The sequence below is a fragment of the Anoplophora glabripennis genome, unplaced genomic scaffold, assembly GCF_000390285.2.
Source record: "Anoplophora glabripennis isolate ALB-LARVAE unplaced genomic scaffold, Agla_2.0 scaffold5, whole genome shotgun sequence".
NCBI lineage: Eukaryota > Metazoa > Arthropoda > Insecta > Coleoptera > Cerambycidae > Anoplophora > Anoplophora glabripennis.
Window position 1 is genome coordinate 3,196,433 of NW_019416525.1, and position 18,575 is coordinate 3,215,007.

The 18,575-nt window shown below is 33.9% G+C and overlaps 1 protein-coding gene across 3 annotated transcripts; it reads right to left on the reverse strand.

The window, feature by feature from the left end:
* Positions 1-519: 519 nt before the first annotated feature.
* On the reverse strand, positions 520-18,165 carry LOC108906817 (microtubule-associated serine/threonine-protein kinase 3). 3 transcript variants are annotated; one of them, XM_018710214.1, is made up of 17 exons: positions 17,772-18,165; positions 15,817-15,899; positions 15,368-15,546; positions 15,023-15,119; positions 14,780-14,964; positions 14,427-14,718; positions 13,048-13,781; positions 12,921-12,991; positions 12,639-12,866; positions 12,358-12,585; positions 12,008-12,306; positions 8,676-8,982; positions 8,390-8,619; positions 8,002-8,331; positions 5,786-6,008; positions 5,207-5,716; positions 520-2,313 (listed from the first exon to the last, which is right to left on the reverse strand). In XM_018710214.1, the coding sequence occupies exons 1-17, from the start codon at positions 17,935-17,937 to the stop codon at positions 1,892-1,894; spliced, it is 4,584 nt and encodes a 1,527-aa protein (XP_018565730.1). In that variant the 5' UTR covers positions 17,938-18,165; the 3' UTR covers positions 520-1,891. The 3 variants fall into 3 exon arrangements, with proteins under 3 accessions (XP_018565730.1, XP_018565729.1, XP_018565731.1); XM_018710213.1 differs by having other exon boundaries at positions 5,207-6,008; XM_018710215.2 differs by lacking the exon at positions 17,772-18,165 and adding an exon at positions 15,960-16,869 and having other exon boundaries at positions 5,207-6,008.
* Positions 18,166-18,575: the final 410 nt, after the last annotated feature.

Consider the following 18,575-nt stretch of genomic DNA (forward strand, 5'->3'; position numbering starts at 1 on the left):
TACGGTTTTAAGAGATTTCAAAATTGAATAATTCCTTTATGCTTTTTGAAGGGATAACAATTTTCTTCTGATAAAAGACCGACAATTTTTTAAATTTAAATATTTGGAGAAAATTGTATACAAAAATCAAATTCAAAGTTTACAGATAGAAATTGCGGAAATGGGATAACAATTTATTTGGTTCTTTTGACGTTTCAATACTTTTTTTTTCTCCCTTAAAGCATATGTTTTTATCTTATTTCTGTACTTTAATTTTAATTTAAAAAACACAATTTTTTTTTATTTGCCAGGAAAGAAAAATTATACTGTTTATTTTAAGTACACTTTCTTTGCACATATATACCTAGTGTATTATTACTTATATATTTTTAAATCAATTAAAACCCATACCATCACTACATCTAGGTAACTGAAAATATTTAGGGTTGGAAATGTTTATTTTATTTCAGCTTTGTTAACGGGTCTAACAAAAAAACTTAATTAAAGTATTTCTATATTTTCTTTCATTAACACATGTATAACATTTTTAATTACAAATATCAAAATCACAATTTTCAAGAATGTATATTAAGAAAAAACTGTTTTAAACAAATTCAATTAAGTACATAGAGAACTATATCGATAAGGGTTAGAACACGTTTGCAAGAATTTTTCTAATAATTCTAACTTTTGATATAATGCTGATTAACAGTCACTTTGTCAAGAATTTTATGAAATATATTATCACTGTGAAGTGTTTAAAAATAAAATTCATTTTTTAGCTATATTTCCTTGGCCCATGTGGGAACGTGTTCCATAAAATTTTAAATCGCGTACGTTGTTAATAAAGTTTGTCCTAGGATTTGTAATCCCGGCACACATTTATAATAATTAATAGAAAAACTAGTCCAATTCGTTCTAAGCCCAAAAAATATATACATAATACAAGCTTGCCAGTACAAAAGAAATTAATGATATACGCAATATTTAGTACGAATTCCGAAACAGTAAAAAAGTTGCCTTGTAATCATATTGCAAAGTGCCCTCATTAAGGAACTCGAGATCCAACAAAAACATAAAAAGCAATATTATAGTCACATATACTATTTAGGTTTAATTACACTTTGAATATATCATGTACTCGTAGAATTCCAACCTCTGAAAAACCATTGGTTTTCTTTTAGCGTCTAAGAGAAAAGAAAAGCAACTTCTATTTACTAACAACTCAGCGGGTGTGTAAGTTTATAATAATCTTTGCAACTGAACAAAGTAAATGATTATAGTTTAAAATTAATATTAAAAAGAACAGACTTTCCTAAAAATAAAAAAGGATAGTTTAAAATTTTAATACAAAGGTACATCTAACATCACATTTTTTTAATTATAATGGAGTATTTAAATTACAGACATTATTACCAGGTCGTCAAAGACTACCTGCTGGGAATTTAAAAAGCTAAATAAAAACAAAGTAAATTAAAATATGTTGGACGGAATGTTGCCTCCTATTTATCTAACCTTGAGCATATACAGTACATGATAAAGAGCAACCTGCATAAGACTTAGCGATGTAGTTAAGATTTGATGGATGCAACATCATGTGAAATAAAAAAGCAACATTACATTCAACAGAATGGGATTAAATGATAACTGCTGAAAGCGCACCACCACCTTATCAACTAAAATGGCGAATAAATGTGTTCAGTCTTTAATAACGCAACGTATAAGTTGAAATACTCCTCAAGAAAAATTTAAATACTTGCACTTTAAACAGTATTATACATTCTTTAGACAAAGGGTACACATAATACATCTCAAATTAATTAGGAAAGGTGAAAAACATAAAAAAAACAGTTTTATTCTAAAAATTATAGAATTTCAACAAAAAGTTAATGCAGCGTTAGACCCTACAATTTTACTTTGGTGGTGGCTTACCACTGATTTTATCTTCCTTTTTACTTTCTTTGCTTTTTCCTTCAGATTTTATTTTGCTAGTAATTGCGGCGCTTTCCCCAACTGGCGGCTTACTATCCTTCTGCGAAATTTTTCCAATACTCTCTTTCTTATCTTTCTCTAACTCACTCTGGTTTTTATCACAAATTTTTGTCGTCTGTGAATCAGTGCCCTTCGAAGAACTCCCAGACTCGACTTTCACTTCGTGTTTAATATTTTCCTGCACTGTCTTAATTTTGTTAATTTCTAAACTTTTATCACATTTCTCTTTCCCTTCTTGACCATTCGTAGGGGAATCTTTTTCCTCAGCTATTCTCGGCAGAAACTCACCCGGACCGGAGAGATTCAGAGACAAACGGTTCTCCGACGTGGACGAATTTAAACCTTGAATTATGAAAAAATTATACGCCTACTATCGGTTTGTTCCATTTACACCAACATAATTTTAAAATGTTTCACCCCTAACATATTTTTAGGAAAAGAATTAGAACTAGCGAACAAAGGAGGAAAAGCTTAATATAAAAAAGCAATAAAAAAAATGAACGTATTTAAAAGGGGCAGTAAGATAAACAAAAACAAAACAGAGATATTAGAGGCATTCATTTTTAGATTTTCTTTTTCTATTGTGTGTTTCACTTAAAGTCGGAACACCTCCACATTTAGGATAGCGTTGGCCGATTTCCAAAATTCTTTTTTTTTATGTGGTAGCACTCAAAAAGGTCTACTTTTTGATATTATAATTTTTGACATGTGATGTCTTCTACGACCAACTATCATTAAGAAACGACCCTCAAAAATTTAAAAACACATTAGGCATTTCTTTAAGAAAGAAATGGATAGCATTTTTAATTTGATCACAACTCAAAACAAAGTTTCATTATTATAGCTTTTACAGGGTGTTCACAAAATAGGTGCAAACTTCGAAAAATTTCAAAATTTCACTCATTGCAGTGTCCTGCATTAACAGTGGAAAATATTATTGAGGTATTTTTTATTAATTTTAATTAATCTTTCCATCCAGTTTCATTGATTTCATTCATACAGTGTGCTCACAGTAAGGCAGCCAAATTATATATATTTTTTATTATACCAGAAATGAGTTGCACAACAAAATAAAATTTAAATATTACTGTTTTCTATTAGTCCATTATTATTGAACAGTCTATACAAAATGGTGTCGGGCTAATAGAAAACGGTAATATTTAAATATTATTTCATTGTGAAACTCATTTCTGGTACAACAAAAAAAATATATAATTCGGCTATCATATTGTGAGCCCTGTATGAGTGAAATTAATGAAACTGCATGGATATACCTACGGTCAATAAAATTATGAAAAAAGTACCTTGAAAATATTTTCCACTAATACAAGACACTGCAATGAGTGAAATTTTTAGCAGTTTGCACCTATTTTGTGAACACCCTATAATAATGAAACTTTGTATTTAGGGTTTTGAGGTGCGATCAAATCGAAAATGCTATCCATTTCTTTCTTAATAAAATGCCTAATATGTTTTTTAATTTTTGAGGCTTTTATTAATGATAGTAGGGCATAGAAAAAATCACATGTCAAAAATTATAATATCAAAAAGTAGGCCTTTTTGAGTACTATCACATAAGAAAAAAGAATTTTGGAAATCGGCCAACGCCATCCTAAATACGGAGGTGTTTTGACTTTAAGTGAAACATACTGTGTATTGGAGAAATATTTTAACACATATTATACAGTAAAATATTATTAATGATCTAAAAAATGTTTACAGTTATTTATTTTATAATGGCCAAATTAAATATTTTCATAAAATACACAAAAGCGTTTAAGAATTAACATTGTACAATTTTTTTCTATTTAAAAATATATATATACAGTTGAATTCAAGTGAAATATTAGAAAACCAAATATTTTGTTTGAGCGGTTTAAAAAAAATAAATATTTTACATTTAAATTTGCGATATGGAAAACAATATACTGCAGGTTGTTAGAAGTTTGACTGCCTTAATTTTAACAGACGATAGAATACATTAAAATAAACAAAAAAACCTTATATTACAAAAATTATAAAAATCTCCAACTTGATGTATAAAAGTTCGATTAATTAAGGAATATTGACATAACTGTGTGCATAGAATACCATAAAATACAATGTTCACTTTTTTTAACTTGTTTATGCTTAATTCTAAAAAATAATTAGCATTGTAATAAATTTAAAATTCGATAAAGTTCATATCGAGCAATGTGACAATGGCGTGGCGGATAACACGAGGTACTAAGCTGTCCAGCATTACGGAATTCAGTTGGTATCTGGAATTGGACCGCGTCTGAGTGTTTTTTGCATTCCGTTTCCTTTTGTTAGTGTTTTCCAGTGAGTGCGCGAAAATTGGATTCGAAGGTGTCGTGTGTGCATTGAATATGGTGGTGGACATTTTGAGTACATGTTGTAGTTTGTTATGTACTTGTGTGTTTAAAAATTACTGAATTTTGCTTTTCGGTAAGTACCTAAATTATTTTTAATACGTATGATTATCTGGATGACATAAATCTTTAATTACACATTTTTCAAATTGATAATTTGATTAAAAGTTAAGTTTCTGCTTTAACAAACTCATAATTACTAAAATTCGAGCTAAAATTTAAGCACAACACTATCTTCGTACTACAAAATCGATACATTTTATTTTATTTATTTGAAAAATGGAAAGCAATTGTCTTGAAATTTACAAAATGTTTCACAATAATAGTTGTTTACATTTTTTCCGTAGGACAAGTCTGCCGCGTGCACACGTGGTATGCACCAGCTGTGTAGCGTTAAGTCAAGCACTGTTGTCACGTTGTGATGAAACTCCCCTGTATTAATACTCGCTGTATTTTGAAAACTGTTAATCTTACGCCCCTGTAATATACAACTTTTTTGTTCATTTACGATTACTCTATCTCATGCTGAAGTAGTGGCAGTCAAACTTCTTACACCCTGTATATGTAAAGATATTGTGCTTTAAAATGGGGACATTCATGCAAACATTAATAATATTTTAACAAAAATAGTTCATACCATCACAACAGCACAGTTCCTCAACTTTAGAAAGCCAACAAAAAATCGTTATATTTTAGGACGTCTTCCGTAATTAACTCAAACAATCGTGCGAGCTAAGTGAATTTTTAGTGCGAATAAAATAAACTCAAAACAACGAAGGACAAATAACCAGTTAAAAATAACACACCCAATGTTCCTTTGTTTAACAAAAATAAAAAATGTTAAAGGAAGTTTGTCTACATACCTAAATCGCTCGACTGAGAATTATCCGTGTCAGAATCTTTATCCCTTTCAGGCTGCGAGTTCGGTCTCCACACTGTCGAAGTGCCCACGACCCTTCCTTGAGCCTTAACGCTAGGCGAAGATGTACTCCCCGACGAGCATAATGGGGAAATAGAACATTTATTTTCAGCACTACGGGGATGTAACCTATCCGGAGACAGCGCCCTGCGCAAAAGCGGCGATCCGGGTTCTGCTCCCTTCGGCCGAACGAAACCCTTTTTCGACTGACCGCTTACCGCTATCGGAGCGGAACCAGCGCTAGGACTGTACGACTGGGTGGTATTGGAACTTCCCGGTTGGTGTCCGATGGGAAAGGCGAGAGGGCTCGGGGATCTCGTCGGGGAGGCCGGTAGCGGGGAGGGGGACGGCGTACGGGCCAGAGGAGAGAGGGGAATGTGTCCGACGGATTTTCTCCTGTTAGGAACAGATGCTGAGCAAGACGGGCCGGACGTGTGTAGAGCTTTTGGGCAACCTGTGGAATGCAATTTGTGTTTTAAGCCGTGCAAAGTGGAAGGTCGCTGGTAATGTTGTTTGTTATTACGGCTGTTTGGTGCGGTCGTAGGGGATGGACTCCCTGATGATGTCGTTTGAGAGGAGGAGTTATTTGAGTGTTGAGAAAATGAATCCGAAGGGGATAAACTCGACCGGTTCGCTCCGCAGTTTCTTACGGTCGACGTTGAGAAGTTGCTTTCTCCGCTTCTGGGGAACGACTGAAAGCTCCTGCTAGGAGTCACGCTTACTGGTGATTGTATGTTGGCAGCCATCTACAAAATAACAATCTTAAAAATTATCAGTCCACTAGAAAGCCATTAAATTTAGAAACTTTTTGTCTCTTTATACTTTTTTCGTAAAACGTAATGTTTTCGAGAAAAATGTCAAAATGTGATCGAATGCATATCGTGATTCGCCATTTTCCTCAAAAACATTGCGTTTTACGAAACAAATATCAAGAGACAAAAAAGTTTCTAAATTCAATGGCTTTCTAGTTAACTGATAATTTAAAAAAAAATCAAATTTGCGACCAAATTTTTCTGGTTCCAAAGACAAGGAGGCCCACGAAATAGTGTCTTAAGGGGGTTTCTCGCCAAAAAGCGTAGCACTGTGAGATTTCACATGTCAGAAAACCACTGTGTACCAAATTTAGTGATTCTAGCACATGATTTTGAGATATAAAAGACTTCTTAGGGGTAGATTTTAGGGGGCTGTAACTCCGAAATAGGGGGCCAGTTGTCAAAAAACAAAAATACGGGTCCCCTAAATTTGCCTTAAGAATCTGACCAAATTTTGTTGCATGAATTTCGAGACACCCTGTATAAATTGTGCGCCGTATTACATCTCTGGTAAAATCGTCAATATTCTTTAATTTTGTATTTTTCCGTTTCTCCTTTGTACCGTGATTAATAACGTCTCCTTCTTTAATTATAAGATAAATTCTCATTTTTGATATCTTAGTTAATTCACTAAACTGTTTCCTAATTTCTTTATCACATTGTTACTATTTTCTCTTTTCAAACATTCATATACAGTCTGATTTTAAAAAACAAAAAATTATATTAAATGGCTCCAAATACACTATAGAGTGAGCCTATTGGGGCCTATTTACTATTATTATTTTTTAAAAGCGATAGTCAACTTTTTTTTTCAAATGGCAATTTTTTTTGTTATTGTGCAGAATTCTATTCTGAATTCAACGATGTATATAAAGCCTAGTTTTGTGGAACATGTATTACAGCAAAAGCATGAAAATATCAATCAATCATATTTTGACTAATCATGTATGCCTGGAAAACAAAAAATAATACAACAAAACAAGTAAATGTCATTTTAGTGTTCGTATCTCAGTTTTTTATGCAATATACTCTTTCTGTGTCATTTATAGTAGGTTATTTATTGAAATAAGCTCAACAGTGTAAATTATGAGTAATGATCAATTGACGGACATGATTCAGGTATATTTTCGGTGTAATAAAAATCGTGGCGCGGGAGTCCGCCTTTACAGAGAACTATTTCCTCACAGAGAAGTTCCAGAACCACGTAGATATGTAAGACTTGAAGAAAATTTGAGAAACTACGGTGCTTTTAAGCAACCAAAGCGAGAGAAACACCAATTTAGTGAAAATATCAAGTTCAGTGTTCTTCTTAACGTTGAACAAAACCCAAGAACTTCCATTCGGGAAATTTCTAATAATAGAGCATCAAAAAAAAGCACAAATTCAAGCCATACGTTCCTCAAAAAGTACAGGCAATAGAGGACCGCTACAATTTGTTTCTTTAGTTTTGTGTTTGTTGTTCTTCGTTTAATGTGTTTTGTGTTTAATTAATGTTATTTCGTGCTGAACTTTGTATAATGGTTAATGTATTTAATTAAATTGTTTTTCTTTTAATTGATGTTCATTGAATCGTTTCTTTTCTGTTAACTACAAAATTCTCTTTTGAGTTTTATTTGCTTTGCTGTATTATATAAATGCACAATAATAAATAACAAAAAAACTATATTGCCATTTGAAAAAAAAAGTTGACTTTATAGTGTAGTTAGAGTCATTTCATGCGCCGTCGATTCTACATCAGGCGGATTGGTCTACCAATACCGGACTCGCCCAATGGCTATTCGAGTATAAATTAAGTGACACATCATGGCTAAAGCATAAGAAATTTCAAGAGATGTGCAGACGGTCCTGTGCTTTAAGACACAGGTTCCAATTGATATCGTAACAACTATACCCCATTTAACATGGGAACTTTTTTAATATACGTCACCTGTTGCATTTCCACGCTAGCCCTTTTGCTACTGATCCTCCTGAACAACGACGTCTTCCTTCTCTTATCGCTCTCCCTCTTCTGCTTCTTCTGTCTATTTAAACTCCTTTTCGCCAGTTTGCTCTGTCCGGGTTCCCTTTTACGCCCGCCAGTTTTGATGGATGTTTGATCCAGAGGGGTGGCCCGTAAACTAACATGTTCTGCGCCGCCTAAGAGCAGTTGCAGCACCTGGGTGTGATAGAGACCCTGTACGGTCTCGCCGTTGATATGTGTTATTAGGTCCGCCGGCCTCAGGCCCGCCTCGAACGCTGGACTCCTTTCGTCCACCGCCTAAAACCAAAATATATGATTTTTCCGCTTCACGCCATTCCTGATTATTAAACGTTACCATTACTAGATGATGCATCGTGTACACATCGGTGTCACCGTAATATACACGAATTGTATGTACAGTGAAGCCAAATCCTTTTGGTCCTCTCCGAATAATTATTGGAGGCTTCAGACTAGTTACTAAGGGCGACAATTCGCGACACGGTGAAGTATCCCGTGAACTTGCGGTACTAGAACCCCCTCCACCGCTAGGAGAATGGATACCGTGTGACGTCGTCTGGAATTCATCTAAAAAACAAACGATATTGTGAATTTAATCGATTTAGTGGTAATAGATACTTTACCGGATGGTATCATAAGAGATAAACCTGAAGCGGAAGCGCTTTTAACGACAGATCTCGATTTATGCTTCACCGCCGGTAAATTTGTGGTTTGAATTCGGCCGAGCGGCGAATGTTCCCTGTTCTCGGACGAGGAAGTTCCGGTTTCTAAACTGCTGTTCTCGTCCTCGACGGAAATTGAGAATTTTGGCAAGATGTCGCGAGAGTGAGCCGCTTTCCTTCTTCTGTTAATCTGTGGGGACACGTCGTCGCTGTCCGTCTGAGACGACTCCGGTGTACTAATTGCGCACAAGGACAAATCTAAAGAAATCTAAAATCGGATGTAATTATTTACTATTCTCTTCCCATCGTCCAATTTAATGGGCCTTTAAATCGCAATTTGGTCAACTTGCCCGAATTTTTGATATGAGTTACTTCGAGGTATATAATAACGATAACTGACAGTAATTTTTTATCCAACCCCCAGTTAGGGGTGAAAAAAGAGAAAATAAAAGGGTTTTCAAGATAACTCAAAAGGGGTAAGAGCTAAAAAAAAAGTTTCTTATTAAAGTTGTAGAGTATAAAATTCTACATGAAAATGGTCTATTGACTTTTTCTTGTACTAAAACTAAAATTAACAGAGTTAGGGGGCAGTAGAAGTTAAGGGATAGTTTCAGAAATTTTAAAAATCATAACACGCAGAAAAATTAATGAATTTTATAATTTTTTATTTTTAATCTACTTTAAAAAATGTAAACTTTCTTTTCAGAGAATATGGGGTGTTCCACGTCAAACGGAACAAAGCTGCGCCCAAAATTCACATTGGCAGATGTGAACGAATGAGGGCTCAAAAGTTTTATTAGAAATGGCTCCTTCGAAAAATTCAAAATGGCGGCCTAATATGATGGCTCGAAATCAGCAGAAAAATCATATATTTGAAAAGAATATTTGTAAAAATTTTATATCAAGATCAATTTAATCGGATATAGCATTAAATTATACAGTGTGTCCCGTTTTTCAGGTTAACACCTCTGGGAATGTGAGAAGGCTGTGGACTTTCCACAAGCCAATTTTTTTACAAATAGTACCTTGAAAGGAGGTTATATTCTACTATTCATTTTATTGATGTAATGTCTATTGAGTGTTTTTTTATGTGGTACCAAACTTCGAAAAATCAGGCAACTAAAAATTATAATAAGCAGGTCAAAGGTTGCCATGAAAGTGAAAACAAATACCAATCGGACAAAGAAAAAATACAGGCACTATAAACTTTAAATTACTTAATTATTATTAATTAATTATAAAAATAATAACTTAACAAAAAATGTAATGAATTATAAATACTAAGTTCTTAAACAAAAAAATTGTAAAACATGAATTTGAATTAAGTTTTAGTTTTCTCCACCAAACCTCCTTCTAGTCGAACACATTTTTCCAATCTTCTTAAATTTAAAAATAATTTACATAGCCGCTGTAAAAGCCCATAGTTCGAAAAAACTAAAATTTAATTTAGATTGTTTTGCAATTTTTTGTTTAACAACTTAATATTTATTATCCATTACCTACATTTTTTGTACATTTATTTTTACTATGGCCGCAATTAAGTGTTAAATTTATAGTGTCTGTATTTTTTCTTTGTCCGATTAGTACTTGTTCACTTTCATTGTCAATCGTTGACCTGCTTATTATAATTTTTAGCTGTGATTTTTCAAAGTTTGGCACCACATAAAAAAACACTCAATAGACATTTGTCGTTCAAATTTGGTATATGGGTATTTTGATGGGTGTTGAATAGCCTGGTAATATTATCTTTTTGATAAAAAAATGCCTAATACCACTTTCTGAAAAAACTGACCTTTTAAAAAATCGCAGTAGGCTTTTGTTACATAAAAAAAATGATTAGTAGAATATTACCTCCCTTGAGGATACTATTTGTAAAAAAATTGGCTTGCGGAAAGTCCACAGCCTTCTCACATTTCCAGAGGTGTTAACCTGAAAAACGGGACACACTGTATGTATTTGACGTGTTAACTATAGTTTTTTGAGTATTTCGAATTGGCGGATTCAATATGGCGCTTATAGTGCGATTAATTTTACCCCAAAAAGCCTTGTTTGGAATTTTCCTGGATTATGAATAATATTCTAGAATCAATTTACCGAATCTCAAAATGGTGGATCCAACATGGCGCTCGTGGGGGTAAAAAATCACTGGTATTATTAAGAAATCGATACCAATGATTCTAGAATCATTCATTTTAACTTAACAAGGCTCATTAGGGGGTTCTTTAAATCTGTAGTCTTAATTTCCAGTCAGATTGTCGAATCTCAAAATGGCGGATCCAATATGGCGCCCATAACAAGCTAAACAATTGCTAAAGATTGGAGGAAGTACCTGTTAAATTGATCTTGATATAAAATTTTTACAAATATTCTTTATTAATATACATTTTTTCTGAGTTCTAGACGTCATATTTGGTCGCCATTTTGAATTTTTCAAAGGAGTCACGCGCGCTTCGAAAGGGCCATATTGAATCTGCCAATTTGAAATACGCAAAAAACTACAGATAGCACGTCAAATACATATAATTTAATGCTATATCCGATTAAATTGATCTTGATGTAAAATTTTTACAAATATTCTTTTCTAATATATATTTTCTCCGAGTTCTACACGCCATATTAGGTCGGCATTTTGAATTATTCGAAGGAGCCATTCCTAATAAATCTTTTAAGCCCTCATTCGTTCACATCTTTAAACGTGAATTTTGGACACAGCTTTGTTCCGTTTGACGCGGAATATATTTTTTAATTTTTAATAAAAAAGTTATGACAATTTCAATTTTTTAAACGTTAATTTTTATGATTTAACATTAATTGTAAAACAATTTTTTTCTACATCTTTTATAAGACACTTTTTTTCTAGCTCTTACCCCTTTTGAGTTATCTTGAAAAAACTCTTTATTTTATCTTTTTTCACCCCTGACCGGGGGTTGAAAAAAAAATTACTGTCACTTATTATTATAAACCTCAAACTAACTTTATAACGCAAGTTGACCGAAATTGCGATTTAAAGGCCCATTTAACTGCTAGTAAATTCCTTACTTAAATTGCCAGTGTTGCGAGAAACAACTACTCCGGGGGCTACATGCCCTGACCGGCATTGAATTATACTCGCAACACCTAGTGCAACAGCTAGGATCGTTCGTCGGTTTAACCCACCAGGCACAGACCTGTTTCGGACTTATTAGTCCTCATCAGTGTGTCATAGCGGAGACAACCGACGAACGATCCAGCTGTTATAATGTCCTATGCTCACGAGCAAAAGGTACATTGTACGCAGAACGTAAATTCCTTACTTTTCTGTGTTCCGTAGGTGCAGATTTATCCTTATCCAGTGCTTGCAACTGTAAACTACTGCAAGCCTTAAGTTTAGGCTTAAATCCACCACTTTCCGAAGTATCCGAAGTTGAACTGATCGACGCTGTAATTTTAAGAGCTTTCGGAACAAGCCCTATCTCCACCTCTGTACTAGTAGAACTGAGTTTAGACACCTTCCTGTACTGCGGCGAACAAGACGAAAATAATCCAAAAACAGGGGAATCATCGGTATCGTCGGTATCATCTTCTAATTCATGGGAATACCGATCGACACGACCTACATAAAACCGATTAACAAAATCCTTTACTTATTTTTTTTTTTACTTACTGTCAAAGTAACTGGTATCTTCGTCGTGTTCGAGCTGTGGAACAAACTCCGCTTTCTGCCGGAGCAACGAATTCCAGTCCAGGCCGTAAAAGTACACGTGTTCTTTAACCTCGTGAGCACCGCCCGTGCCTAATCTGTCCCTCGGCGAGTGTTGCAACAACGTTGTTATAAGATCCTTTGCTTCTTCTTGTACGGGCCAGTCCTCGTTCTCCGGCCACTCGATGTCGTCTAAATAAATTAACTTCCTACAATTTTGGGACACGTTTAAAGAAAATACTTACCTTGGACGGTATGGGCGAATAATTCTTCAGGAGTGTCACCAAAGAACGGAACACAGCCGATGAGAAATTCATAGAGAATTATCCCCATAGACCACCAGTCCACCGGCTTACCGTAACCTTGTCTCAGTATAACTTCGGGGGCGATGTATTCTGGGGTACCGAACACCTGTTTGTCGGAAAACTGACGCGACTCGGAATCTATGTAACCCTCATACAAGTTTGTGGCCACTGAAATTAAATTAATTCATTATTCGTGATTTGTCGTACAATAAATGAACTTACACGACATGAGGCCCATTTTACTCAAACCGAAATCCGTTAATTTAATATGGCCTAAGGCAGTGATAAGAAGGCTGGAAAAAAAAGTTTTTGTACCAACGAAACATTAACTAGAATTAATACGTCTTACTTGTCAGGTTTCAAATCTCTATGAACGATTCCATACGAGTGCAAATATTCGACAGCCAAAACAGTCTCAGCGAAATAAAATCTAGCCATGTCTGCGGGAAGGGGGCCTATATTTTTAATCAAGCTAGCGCAGTCGCCCCCCTCCACATATTCCATAACCAAGCACAAATGCTTTTTAGTTTCGAAGCTGCAGTACATACTGACAACGAACGGGTTATCGGCAAAACTCAAAATATCCCTTTCCGCGAACACCTGTTCGACCTGATTCCTCAGCATAAGATTGTTTTTATTGATTTTCTTCATTGCGAATCGTTGTCGTGTTTGTTTATGCTTAACTAAATAAACGGCTCCGTAAGCACCATTTGAAACTAGTTTTACGACTTCGAAGTCTTGCTCGTTTGGGTTTGATAAGGATTTCTTAATGGTAGGCGTGGACGAGAGGCAAAGTGAGGATCTGGAAGAATTATTCGACCAGTTGCAATCCTTCAGCTCCTGTTGCAGTTCCGCTATGGGATCTCTATTTAAACCCAATTTCTGGATGATGTACTGAGGGATGTCCGCTTTGATGCCTTGCACCCCTTTAACCTGACCTTCCGCGGCTTCTAAGAAATGGTAAAATTCTTCCGGGTCAAATTCTAGGCATTCCAATAACCTAGCTGGTCGTGATATTATCAGCAGCAGCTTCTTTATAAAGCTCGTCACTAAATTCGCTGCATCTTCGGATTTTTCTTTTGTCTGCGGATTGAAAAATTAATAAAACAAATCGGGTTGTCCACCAAGGTTGGCATAATATATATCAATGATATATATCCGATATATATCACGATATTTATTCCTTGATATATCATGATATTTATAAAAATTTAAATAATGATTCTTACTGGTTTAAAGTTTCTAAAACTGTTAACAGATGGCAGCTAAACCATATGCTAATCGTAGATGAACGTGTTTATTTATGTGATTCCCCGAATTTTTCAACAAAGTAAAATTGAATGAATATTTTTATTTCAATATTTCTTCAGGTGTTAGTCCATTTGAGCAGGTGCTGTGTGTTTGTATTTGTTTTAATATTTATGAAGTTTATGTTGGTTAGTTTTCGTAATACTTAATATTCACGCAAATATTTTTTATTAGTTTCAGAATTTATATTTATTTTTTCGTTCTTGTTTTTGATATTTGGAACAAAAACATTTACCTGAATAATTTCTTAATTTTATTTCGCTACTATAATATTACACATAAACTAATTAATTAAAAAAAAAATAAGTATCAAGACTTGATATATATATCGGATATATATCAAGATATATATCCGATAGTTGAAATTTATATAAATATCATGATATTTGCCAACCTTGTTATCTACACATGAAAACTTACTTCTGTTAAGAGCCTTTCCAAATTTTCCGACATTTCATAAAAATAGCGACTGGTAATTAGTTTGGTCTGCGACTTGTGTAGACAATCTCTAGCCATCTCCAACACTTGATGGTGAACAAAACGAACAATTGGCAAGTAATCACAGTCTTCCCCAAAATCGAATGTTTTATTTTCTTCGATAAAGTTAGTTAATCTCTCTTCCATTTGTTGAGTGGCCTTTGGAAAACGTTCCTTATATAAGACGTTCATCATACAAATTTCGTTGTCAATTACCGGAGACCTACTGGGGCTACTACAAATTAAAAGAAAAAAAAAACAGTTACACCGGCTTTAATTTTCTGTACACTTTGTACCTAAGACTTCTTGATCTTGGTCTATGCAACGGCGATCTATTACTAATGGGGTTTTCTTCATAGCTAACCCCTGGTAATGAGGCATTACTTTCATTACTAGAAAAATGGTGGGTTAACATTCTGATGTCATCGGATGTAGGAATATGCGGTAACTGGTGTAATCTCTCCTGACTAGAACACTTGGACTGCAACAAAAATGAATAAATAAAATTTCGAACTCTTGTTCCCGCAAGACATACTTACTGACATATTTGAACTACCGGGAGTAGTCCCATAACCGGATGAGGGTAAGGAAGCAACCGACCACCTTCTTCCATCTCCACGATAGCCAGCAACAATTCTAGAAAAATCGCTTAAATGATACTACCTCTACAGGAATATAAAAAAGTATGCACGCATCAATATAAAAACGGGAAACGAGAGACATGACTTGTGAATCTTGTTTCTGGGCGTACATGCAAAAATGATCACATTAACTACTCATATATACGTATGTATGTAACATACCAAATGGATGACTAGGTATTATCGTGTTGTGTTAGGGTTAAATTGTTCTAAACGATCCTATAAAACCAAATAGGAAGTTACCTTTTTATAGGTGCAAATGAGAAATTTATGAAGCTTGTGTGGGTTCTTGGGCTATCGATGGGGCTACCACATATAGGAGAATGAGATCTTGGGAGTACAGGAGAAGTATTAGCGATAAAACTTAACCTATGAATTGCAGCAGGCCGGCTATTCCTGCGACTTACGCAACCCGCATCTTTCTAAAAAATAAATTAGACAATATAAGTCACAGGGATTGGTTACTTTCTACTTACCAGAATAGAAAATATACATACAATTGTGCATAAACATTTTAATTTACAATCTATATATTATTGATGTGTTGTAATAAAAATATTATCGAATTTAATTTTAAATATCGATAAACGTTAGTATCTTCCAACAAAACATAATATTATATAGATCTTGCACTTTGTCTAGGACCTTTTAAAATAAACTATTGTACTTGTTAAGAAAAAACTTCAATTTACCATATTAATGGACAATGATGGGGCCGACTTCCCTAATGCAGAATTTCTGAATTTAACCAAATTAGAAGATGCATTTTGTTGATCTGAAAAGGAACTCATTCAGAAATAAGACAGTAATATATATTCAACGTTTATTTACTTACACATAATATGCATTTATTCGGTTATACAATTTTATTGGTTAAAGTTATTTAAATATTAACTCTCTCGATCATTTCCTCGCAAATTGCTCTATTTTGTAACGTTTATCAATAAAAAAGGTACTATAAAAATAAAAATATTGCTATTGAAAAATTACTTCCTTAAAGAACTGTTAATACATGCAAATGGGATTATTATAACACCCAGTCAGCATAATTTATCCTATAATTATTAGCGACAGCCAAATTGCTATTAGCGAAAAAAACAAATGATTTCCATGGTTAAGTTCAAAACCAATATGTACATATTACATCACTCATTAACTTTTTGATGTGGTGCCAACAATACTTCACCGAGACATGGGTAAATTATTTTTATCATTTTTATTTCGACATTCTTTAAGTTTAAGTAGGAACTTTAATATAAATAAAACACATTCAAGGTGAAATATGAAAATTAGTCAAGGTATAATTTTTAATTTCGGTTCGGTATCCAATTTTTCCTCGAACTTATAAATCAGGAAGACAGTAAAATCAAATTTGTTTCAGTACCTAGGCCGTAAAACTAATAACAAAATCACTTAAATTAGATTAAAACTGTTTAAAATATTTAATTAAACTCGCTATTATTAATATTTAAAAAATGTTAGAATAACACGAAATGCACAGGAATAAACTGAAACAAACAGATCTATTTATGTGAACAAAAATGCCATACCACAAAGATAGGATAGGAAATCAGCATTAGTCACTTTACATTTAAAATACATAATGTAATAGGCATTTCTTATAACTTTATCTTTTTTTCTGAACTGTAAACAGCAAAAAAAACGCACGGCAGATATTCTAAATACTTTTAAACCACATTTCACATGGAAAATTATTTTAAAATTTTCAATTTATATTTTTAGAATTAATTAACATGATTAGATAAATATGTAAAAAAACTAAAAAAGGAAACACTGATTCAATATTTCAAAGCAAAAATTTTTACATCCAAAACTTGCAAAAGTTGCAAAATTTAAAATCACAGTTTAAAAATTGTAACTACCTTCTGTTAACATTTGAGTAACCAGTATTTAGCGTCTATCTTTAGATTAGGACATGTACTTATTTTGATTTGGCAATTGACATATAATTTAAAATGAGTAAATAAAGTATTTATAATCGTGCATTACATACAGAAACAACGGTTTTCTTCGAAATCAATAAAAAAAATAACATATTGAATAATAAACAACTTGTAGGGCCAGTGGCGTACTCAGAAAAAAATAGAGGGAGTTAAATTGAAAAAAAAATATTACCAAAGTTCAAAGGCTATGGGGAAGAAGAGGGAGGGTCAAAACCCCATGGCACACCCCCATGCGTCACTATACATATCATTCGATATGATTACCCAGAACTGGGTATCTTTAGAACAATATTTGTTTATTTTCATTTGAATAAAACAAAATACGTAATTATAGACTTATCAGGCAAGTTGTTTAAGGGAAAACAATGATTTTGTGTATTATTCCGACACGTTTACTTAAAACTAAAATATGACACCACCAAAATTAAGAGCGACAATCGTAATGAACGTACAAAATTGGAAATGAATAAACTCTTTAGGAATGTGCAGCTGGATTAAAATTAATGTACACGCGTCTGTTAAAAACAAATAAAAGTAACGATATTGATACAATTAATGACAGAACTGAACGAGGAAATACATTGTAGGTGAGAGATATCGAGTGAACTTAACCATACCAATAAAATCGGTGACTCATAACCGCAAATGTGAGCAAAATTGTGTAAACAAAGAAAGTTTGTAACCTGGCTGGCTATGTTTTTGGATGTTCGAGGACTCTGCAACAGGAGCAGGTACTGGCGGGCATCTTGGCCTTTGTTCTATCCCAGAACCCGACTTCGGTTCGTCGAACACCAGCACTCTGGCGGAATTCGAACGAGCGCGCGGTTTAACCCCGTTGTTGTCCTCCATCTATCACCACCCAAATCAAAAAAAAAATTAAACACATAAAACACACCACCGCTCTATTCACGCCATGCCGACTGTACGGCACACATTTAATTCGCGAGGTATTGATTTTGATCGGTAATATATGTATTTCAAAGCCATTACTTAAAATTTATTCTGTTACGGGACGAACATATAAATAAAACATTCTGCAACGTAACTCGACAATAGACTACAAACAGCTGCGGACGGTGCTTGCGCACTGTGCGCACCCACCTCTAGTCTGGAAAGTCGCTTTCATTGATGTATTGCCAAACCTAACCCTGACATCCTTTGTCGACTTCTGAAACCACTAAATGTATCAATAAACAACTAAATCCCCGTTCTATCGGCGATGATAAAAAATACCGGCTTAACATGCTGCCACGGCTTAGAAACAAACCAGCCTGCTGTAGCGATAGAAAGATTATGGATAAACCTTTCGGAATTTCAAAAAAATTCTCGTAATTAAATAAACCACGTATGCAACCAGTTATACCAAGCTGTTATGTTTTTCGCAGTGTACTTTTAAAGTTTGTAAACAAGAGTCGTATTAGCTCGTACGATTTGTTCAACAGACCCTTTTTTTAGTATTAAATTATTTACTGTATTAGATGATTGCA

Excerpts from the sequence above, each read along its gene's own strand:
- LOC108906817 (XM_018710213.1), bottom strand. The coding sequence starts at position 17,937 with ATGGAGGACAACAACGGGGTTAAACCGCGCGCTCGTTCGAATTCCGCC. Across the intron at positions 15,120-15,367 it reads TCATTTGCACCTATAAAAAG|AATTGTTGCTGGCTATCGTG; the intron begins GTAACTTCCTAT and ends CGATTTTTCTAG. Across the intron at positions 12,867-12,920 it reads TAAAATGGGCCTCATGTCGT|TGGCCACAAACTTGTATGAG; the intron begins GTAAGTTCATTT and ends ATTTAATTTCAG.